Source organism: Pygoscelis adeliae, unplaced genomic scaffold (assembly GCF_000699105.1).
Source record: "Pygoscelis adeliae isolate BGI_AS28 unplaced genomic scaffold, ASM69910v1 Scaffold608, whole genome shotgun sequence".
NCBI classification, from domain to species: domain Eukaryota; kingdom Metazoa; phylum Chordata; class Aves; order Sphenisciformes; family Spheniscidae; genus Pygoscelis; species Pygoscelis adeliae.
In genome coordinates, this window is record NW_008825407.1 from 839,517 (window position 1) to 848,332 (window position 8,816).

The window sequence follows — 8,816 nt, forward strand, 5'->3', positions numbered from 1 at the left end:
AGTTCTAAACCCGGGCTAGAAGGATCACAGCAGCCACTGCTCTGGCAAGTGAGAGTGATGAGGCAAACTTGGAGTGCATGTCAGCTCCTCGGGGCAGTGGGGACTGGAATTGTGGAGCTGTCTTTGCTCAGAGGTTGAATGGGACACTCCCCATCAGCCTCAATGTCTCTCATCATTTCTGGCATGTTCTTAACACAAAATGTCATAGGTTTGGTCGCAGCCAGTTTGCTTGTTGTTGAGAAAAAATGCGAGCCACATTTTGGGAACCTTTAGTCTAGCTGTTGACGTGGATAATGTTCAGGTTTGCTTCCAGGCTCTGTCAATAGAGTAGGTTTTCCACATCATCACCCTGTGCCTCGGTTTTCTCAGCCATAAAAATGAGGGTGACCTTTTCTATTTGCATGAGCGGTGGGTGGGGCTGTGAGGCCTTAGCACAGATGCCTCCATACCTGCTTCCTTAGGTGAGAATTGTCACCATAATATGCAGATACCCACATCTAAACCAAGCCATTCAAGTGAGATTGCCAATGATTGCCTGGGTGGCCTTGGGCACATCTCTTTGTCATTCAACACCTCTGATTTCCCCATCCCTGAAAGCAGGGGTAATAATACTTTCCTGCCTCTCAGGGTGTTGGAGGATTAATTAGTTACTGTTTGAAAAGCCTTTTGAAGATGCAAAGCTTTCCATAAATATGCAGACTTATTCCTACAGATGGGGCCCAGGTAGGACTGAAGCGTGGTGTCTGTCACTCTGCACTGTGGAGATCATAAATCCGGGAAGAGGTGAAATTTGTAAAATTAGTTCCCTGCACAGGGACTTGATGATAAGAAAGCTGAGCAGCAGCAGGCTTGAAATCAGGCGGGGCACTGAGTTTTGGTTTATATGTACATGCTGTTCTTTACGGCCTGTTGTTCATGGGCAGGAATCCTTAAACAACCCAGACGAAGTTGGGAGGTCTGAGTTGCTTCCACTTTCCTGCAGAAATATCTCTAGGGCAAGGTAAAACACATTACGAGAGAAATCACAGGCAGTCAGCCGGCAAAGGGTGTCTGTCCGTTGCATCTGTTGGGTGCCATGTTTGCATTCATGTTTTTTGCAAAGATTTTTCCTAGTTGTCAGTTCTGATGGGTCATGAGCCACCAGAACATATATCACATTTTTCTGGTCACAGAAAAAATTTGTTGTTTCTATCATTGAACAAATTATGGTAGAACAGAGCATGGCATTCCCACTTGCAATAGTAGAAAACATTTCTCTTTAACTTAAGGAGATAGTGAAATATCAGCAATATGTTATATACTAGAAGGATAATGGGAGGAAGGACAAGAGGCAAGACAAGCTGTGACTGGTTAGCATGCACTTAAACTATAAGAAAGTAGGAGTTTTGATCTTCACAAAAATTGCAGGCCTGGCCAATACCAGCACGGTTTGGCAGGGGTGCATTTTTCACCATGTCTTGGACAGAAGACCAGAGAGTTTGTATCCTTTGGTAATTTCCCATGACCTGGCATCTACCCCTCTGATAAAAGAGGCTTGATTTGAGTGAGGACAGAGAGAATCAGGGGGTGGCGAGGCTGGTGGGGGCAGCCAAATTAGGGCTGCCGGCTATTAACCCTGGCGCTGAAGTCAGGCCTGAGTCAGCAGAGTTTCGGCTTTGTCGCGTTCCCATTGTGGAGGTGAGTGAGTCATCACGGGCCGAGCCCTGAGAGCTCCCCGGTTTCCTGCTCCAGCTCTGAGCTGTGAGCCCGGGGAGGGAAGGAAGGATCTGATGTTCTCTCTTTCTGTGCCATCAAGTTTATTTTTGTTTTTATTGAATCTCTTCAGTCTCAAGTTCCTTCATTTCGGAAATGAGACTCTCTATGGGTTACTATCTTGATCCCCTCTTCACAGCTCTTCATTAAATCCCTCCTCCTCAGCACCTGGAGAGCTCTAATAGTGAGAATATTTAGCCCTGGACCAGGGCTCCTTGAACAACATCCAAGGCAGCGCGGAAGTCCAAGAAAGAGGCAGGGCAGAGAAAATACTCATGTACATCTGGGGACTCAGCCCATCAAGATAAGGTCTCAGGACAGTCTCAGCTTAATTAGCTTCCCGGTGCTCAATGCTTCAGCTTCTTTCCCCTCCTCCACACTTGATTTTCCAGCTGTACTGTTCTCTTCTGTCCTCGCTTCCCCACCCAACCACCAAATAAGCATTGGCTCTGAATGTGGTCCCCTTTCTCAGTCTTCCTTCTTGTTTACAGGTCTTGGTAAGCAAGAAGACCCTGGCTTTTTCCTTGCTGGCAGGCAACGAGATGACTCTTGAGAGAAGGGTCTTTGATTTTTTGTTCTTTGTCCACCCTTGTCTTTGCCTGGCCAGCTGCCTGCTTTTCCTAGTGCAGAATTATGACCCTGGACATGTTCACTGGTGCCCCTCCAGAGGAACTAGTGGTCAGGGATGAGAAGAGGCAAGTGAGTGGCCTGGGGTGTGGTGATGTTGGAGAGACACAAGAGGGGTGGGAAAATTGGTAAGGCTAAAATTTAGGAGGGAGGGCAAGTCAAAGAAACAAGCATTGTAGACTAGGTTGAGAGGCAGTGCTCTCCCGGCTTATGGAGACAGGTAGTAGGGGCAGAAGGGAGATGTCTCTTAGCTGTGTAATAAGTTGCACAAGGCCACAAGGGGAAAGGAGATGGAAGTCTTCTGAACCCAGGTACTGGACAGCTATGAGTAAGAGTGCACAGTGGGAAAAGAGCTGAGGAAGGAGCTGGAGTAAAGTCCAGTCCAAAAGGCCTGGAGGGACAGGCTGCATGGATGGGAAAGTGGGCCAAGTACTGAGCACTGGTGCACGTCAGGTAGAGGCAAGGGGCAGTCTGGTTCACTGCTCAGGTGTGTGGGAACTGGCAGCCCTTGCCGAAGGATTAGCTGAGATGCTTGCGGGGCGGGGCGGGCAACAGGAGCTGGCTCCTCCGCAGTGACTGAGGAGCCTTTGTGCTTTGTTGCTGAGCATGGGGTTTCATAGCTTTATTGCGGGAAGGCCTTTCCCAGTGCTGTGTCAGCTCTTTCAGCATGAGGCCTGCTCTGCCAGCCTCAGCAGGAGCCTTGCTCTGCCAGCCTTCCTGCTTTTGCCATGGGGTGTGTTCCCCTTCTCTTGACTTGGGGGGTGAAGCAAAGCAGCTGTCTGAAAGCCAGGAAAGGTACAGCAAAGAGTGAAAGCCGGGAGTGAAGGCAGGCATGGTTGTTCCCTTCCCACTCCTGGTTTGCAGCCCTTTTCCTAGAGAACTAGAAGGTTGGCCACAACTGAGGCTGTTTGCAAGGTTGAAGCGCAGACAGCAAGAACTAGTGGTCTAGTCGGGTGTTCATCTCTGCTTTTCGCTGTCTGTTTGATCTGTGGCCAGTCTCACCCTGGCGTCTGCTTTTCTTTCATCTATTTCTATGAAGAACACCTAGAACAAACATGGCATTGGTCTTGTTTAGGGCCTTTGTGTGAATCCCAGTGGTGGCTCAATGAACAGACTTCCCAAACCTTAACAGAGAACAAGCGGAGCATCAATGGATCAGGCCCTTTGGGAAAGATCTTTCATTCAAATGGATCTTGAGGCTGCTTTGTGCTCTATTTATCCAGAGAGGAAATACTGCATAGGCAGGAGAAGGCAACCCTGCTTTATCCCAAAGGCATCTCCACTGTCCTCTCCCAGCAGACAGCCAATGGAGGGCTGGCTAGAGACCTCGCTCAATACAAGCCATTGACTGGTCCTCAGATAATAACATCTCTGCTGTTGCTACTATGTGCTGGTTCTGGATATGAACCAGTGACCTAGAGTAAAAGGCTCTGTGTTTCCCATTTGCAAGCCAAAGCCAAGCCCATTCTTTCTTTTTTGAGAGGGATTTGGATAAGAGCCAGATGGGCCATTGTACACGCTGCCATTTTCTTGTCAGCTCCCATAAAGCTTCCAGCTCTCAGCTGGGGGAAGGGATGCTTGGGCTTGCAGTTTCTCTTGGTGTACCCCCACCCGATCACAATGTTATCTCAGGCCTTTCACTTTCATGTGCAGGCATGTCACCTGGAGCTATAATCTTGCCACATCTCTTTCTCTGTCATCTTTCTAACGTCCCCCCTGCCTTGTGTTGGAAGCTCAGTTTTCCTCTTCTAATCCCTTTGGTGTTCAAGCTCCACACTTAAGTGGGGCAGAACTGAATCAGTGCATGACAGAGAGACCTCCAGTGAAAGTCTGCTGCTGCAGGAAGTGCACGTTGGCGAGGCACTGGAGGCCACTCCTTCATTGCAGTCAGCTGCAAGCCATTGACTAAGCGGGGTGAGGCAGGCGCTGTGCTCTTTTGGAAGAGCAGCAGAGTACTGATTTGAATGCCTGGCAATCAATACAAAGTCTCTCTGGCAAGAGGAAAGGTATTAACCCCAACATCTTGGCCAAGCGCCAGCTCAAACCTTTGCGTCTTGCCACCTGAAATTCCCCTGCTGGGATTTAGGATCTTCTTTCCCATTTCCCACCCTGCCTAACACACCTGTGGCGTTCCTTTGGGCTGTTGGAGGCTGGTTGTGTTCTGCCCCACAAGGGTTGCATTTCAGACTGTGATTTCCACTTAAGAATAGGGAAGACTTGAAAGATGAATTCAGAAATACGAGGAGAAAAATTTATAAGTGCCACCAGCTGGAAAGTTTTGAACTCCTGTTCCATCCCATTTTACCCTCATGGAAAGTTCTTAGAGATCAGTTTGAAGTGTTTGTGAGGCATACAGGACCATGTACAGGACATTATTGCCCATAGTCAAAGTGCAAGTGCAAGGGGCTGTCTCAAAATCAGGTGCTTTAGGGTCTTTTGTAGGTTGAAGCATGATGCATTGTTTTGTCCTTTTGTAAGGTCTGGTTACTGTGACCCTTCAGTTTAGTTCTAAGTGATGAAAAGACTATTAGGACTGATTCCTCTGACATTTGCATCAGCCATGATATTGCCACACCAAAGGGTGGCTCACCACACTTCTGCCAAGGGCTGTTTCAATGCCCTTGGGGTGAGATGAGTATCAGGGAACAGGAGGGAGAGAAATTGGTGAGAGGCTCAGCAGAGGCAAAGTTGTGCAAAGCAGTGTGGAGTTCACATGGTTCTTAACAAAGAGGCATTGATTGGAGGCTCGCTGCTGTGACAGAGCTCACTAGTGCCTGGAGAACACTTCCAGAGCTTTCTATATGGGGGAGCAAGAACCAGATTTGCAAGTGTGGGAGCCTCAATGTAACAGCACCTCCCAGGCTTTTAGGAGAAAGGGTTTTCAGGTTCAAGAGCCACCAGCTGCCACTTAGTCTGCTCCCTCCCCGAGCGCCCCTCACACCCAAGGAGTCCAGACCTTCCTTCCCAGCCCACTGCCTGTGCCGCAGGGCACCGTGAGTTCTGCACAGTTGCCCTCAAGGCTTTGTATGACTTAGTAAATATCTGGGTTTGGGATCGTGGGGAAAGGCATCAACACAAACCACTTCAGAGGCCAAGGTGGAGGAGTAGGATCTCAGAGGTCTCCACTAATGAGGTCTTGGCACCAAAATGTCTTTGGCACTCAGCTGGCTCTTTTTTACTGCTTTTGGTCCTTAACAAAAAGTAACACCAAAACACTAATGAGTAAAACGCAACTCGGCAAGCTTCAACCTATATAGCTAATCCTTCCTTGCATGCTGGCTGCCCCCTGGGAGGTGTCAGAGTGGATTGGTGGGCACTGGGAGATCTGGCGTAAGAACTGCAAACGGCAGGATGTATCCCAAGCCTTTTCTCTGCCATACCAACCACATACATCGTTCAGCAAAGAAGCAGCAAGGTGAACCCCAGCACTGCACACACACACATACATCCTGCGTAATATGTTCAAGCCTCTCCAGAGGCTAATTAGTGATTTTATTTTCTCCTCCTCTCCCGGCCTTGCACGCTCATTGCCATCAATTATCTATGCATTTGCCCTGATGAATTATTGAGTGTGTAGCGGAGCAAGGGAAGACGTGCCATCCCAGCTCAGTCACCTCGCAAACCAACGCTCCCCAGAGCATGATGGCAGCTGGTTTGCCCTCTGGCTTCTGATTTAGGATGGGGAGCATGGGAAGCAACTTGCAAAACCCCTTTACTCCATCTGTTCCCCTTCCTCATCATTGCTGTTGAGGTGTGGGTGTTATTGCCGTGGTATGGAGCGGAGCAATGGGTGCGTTATTTCCCTGATGAGAGGCTTGGAGGAGCGGAACATAAAGAGTTTCCCCTGTCTTGCAAAAGAGTCATAAGTTATTCAGTCACCTGGAAAGGAAACACGATTTCCGCACAGTGTTTGGGGTTTTTGGGGGTATTTTTTGTTTGTTTTGTTTTGTTATTTCTTCTTCTGTTTTTTTTTCCCCTTTTCCCCTGAAGCCTTTAGAAAGTTTGGAATGTGTTTTTGTTAAAGCTGCTACATGTAGGGGCCTGAATCCCAGCTTTGGCAGCATTTTGTTGTTGGCAAGCAGTCCTCAAATGGCACCACCTTTTTCCCTAGCCGAAAGTCTGACTTTACACCTGGGTGAAGGAGGGTTCTGCAGGACCCTGGATTCTGAGGTCTGGTTCAGGGTCAGGTTCGTCAGCACCAGTCTGCTTTTTCTCCAGTTTCTGTCCAAGTACAGTCTGCACTGATGCATGGATCCCATGGCAGGGTTGGGTAGAAACGGGAGGGTAGAACTCGGAATTGTTACTACCACTCAAGGTCAAGAAAAATCACTTGATTTTTAAAAGGGTCATTCATTAATTTGCAGGGAAATCATAGCGTGAAGAAAGGGCATAGTAATGATGAAGTGAGGGATTGGATTGATCTCGCTCTTGTGATATATATCACATTCTCTGCCAGGTTGGTTGACAATATCTTTATTTAAGAGGCAGTCTTAGGTGCCCATCCTTGGGCAGTGGTGGCCTTCAGCCTGGCATAGCCTCCTGCGTGCAGTGCTCGTCCACATGCCCCGCTAGGGAGAGGCCGGGCTGTCCTCCCAGCTGCCCGGCAAGGGCAACTCCGAGGAGAAGGCAGTGACTTTCCATCCTCTCCTCTCTGGGGTTTGGCTCATCTCTTGCTTTTCTGGCACTGCGAGGAGGCGCCGGGCCATGACTTCCTGCTGTCGCAAATGGGGCCTCTTTTATTGGGATGTCGAAAGCCTGGTTCAAAGGGAACTGCTGAGGCCTGTGGGGGGTCAGGGAGCTTGTGTGGGAGCAGAGCCAGCTGTGCCATCGCCCCAGCCCCGGGCAGGCTCTGCTGGGGGGCATGGGCCCTTCATGAAAGAGGTGGGGACCGGTACTGATGAATCCGCTCTCCTCCAGCCTTGGGAGAAAGAGGGAGTGCTGAGCACACCTACAGCCAGGCAGCCGTGAGATGGGCGGCAGGTTGTTCCCAGGGCCTTTGCTACGTGATTGCTTTTGCTCTCTGGCAAGCTCCCACATGCTTTGCGAGGCTCTAAAGACTTCAGAGCCAGACTGCTTGGCAAAGCTGTTGCTCACCTCCGCAGGTGTGGGCAATTCTGCAAGAGGCTCTCTCACCTCCAGGCTAGAAGGAGCAGAATATGCTGCAAAGCATGTTGGAGACATCTCCCCCCTCCCCATCCACCCGTTCTTTCCTCAAATCCCAGCGGAGCATTATCTAAACCCAGCTCTGCTCTGCACCCGGTGCCCTCATTTCATCGGGAAGGCCATTGTGGGCCACGGGGTCTCGCAGGGCACAGGCCAGACTGGTGTCAGAAAAGTCTTTCACTGTGTCTTACTGCCTGGACATCCTTCTCCAATAGGCCAGTGCCTCCAGCTGGCATGCAGAAACGTGGTCCAGCTGTGACGTTCAGAGCAGGAACATCCCTTCCTTCTGGTTTCCGGAGGGACATGCATGGCAAAAATGGCCCTGGCTACGCTGGGAGGGGGCACGTGCAACCCTGCCAGCTCAGCTGACAGCCTCTAAGGACTCAATGGCTTCATGCATGCAGGCATGTGAGGGCACCAGTGCTTTGCTGTGGCTGTAAGCAGTGCTGAAAAACATTCCTCAGCACCCAGCCGCAATGCTAGGGTGTGGGGCAAACCAGCGCTTGACTCAGGGAAGGGGGCAAGTTCACACAAAGCTCTAGAGACTGAGTTTCGGTCTTAACTGCTGATGGCTGTGGTCAGCTGATGGCGTCTCATGGCCGGGCTGGATTGTTGAGGCTTGTCCTCAGGGTCACAGGCTTGGCGCGGACAGAAGGAGAAGGGGAGAAAGAAGAGGCTTAGATGAGATGTGGGGACTGAGATCCGTCTGAGTACAGCAGGCATGGAGTGAGGGAGCGTGCCAAGAGAACGGTAACGGAGGTGTTTGTGGGTGAGAAGACTTTTGTATGCCTGCACTTGTGTGTGTGTGTGAAACTGCAGGAAGGAGACTACTCTTGCTCAGGTTCACGTGTAGAAGTCGCAGTGCGCATCTGCCAGGGGTCTGTGGGGGCTAAGACCGAGGAGTTCATTTCGACCTTGCACGGGGAGCCCGTTCATCCACTGGAAGAACAGGGTAGGGATGACATTTCAGAAATTCTCTGTCCCTTCAGTTAGAAGATGCTGTCCTGTTTCTCTTGCTAGGCATTTTTTTCTTTCCCCAGCCTCTCTCTCTTTTATTACCCTTTCAAGTTCCTCACTCTTTGTACATCTTTCTTTTTTTATTACCCTTTTCTTTCCTTTACTCTCAGTCTCCCAGAATACATCCAGTTTCAGATTCTGCCAGAAGCAGTGAGCAAAACCCGCTTTTCTTGTTCTTACCACCTTGCTTCTCTATTGTATTTATCATATAAATACTGGCTGTATAATTACCAGAGCATTATCTCTAAACATACAGA

General features: G+C 49.7%; 1 protein-coding gene across 1 annotated transcript in view; it reads left to right on the plus strand.

Annotated features, from left to right (window-relative positions):
• The first annotated feature begins 2,385 nt into the window (after positions 1-2,385).
• Positions 2,386-8,816, plus strand: part of PVRL1 (poliovirus receptor-related 1 (herpesvirus entry mediator C)) — a 64,645-nt gene continuing 58,214 nt past the window's right edge. Inside the window, exons 1-2 of the mRNA XM_009330410.1 lie at positions 2,386-2,451; positions 8,362-8,494. Of these exons, the coding sequence (XP_009328685.1) occupies positions 2,386-2,451; positions 8,362-8,494 (199 nt within the window). The remainder of the gene's footprint in view (positions 2,452-8,361; positions 8,495-8,816) is intronic.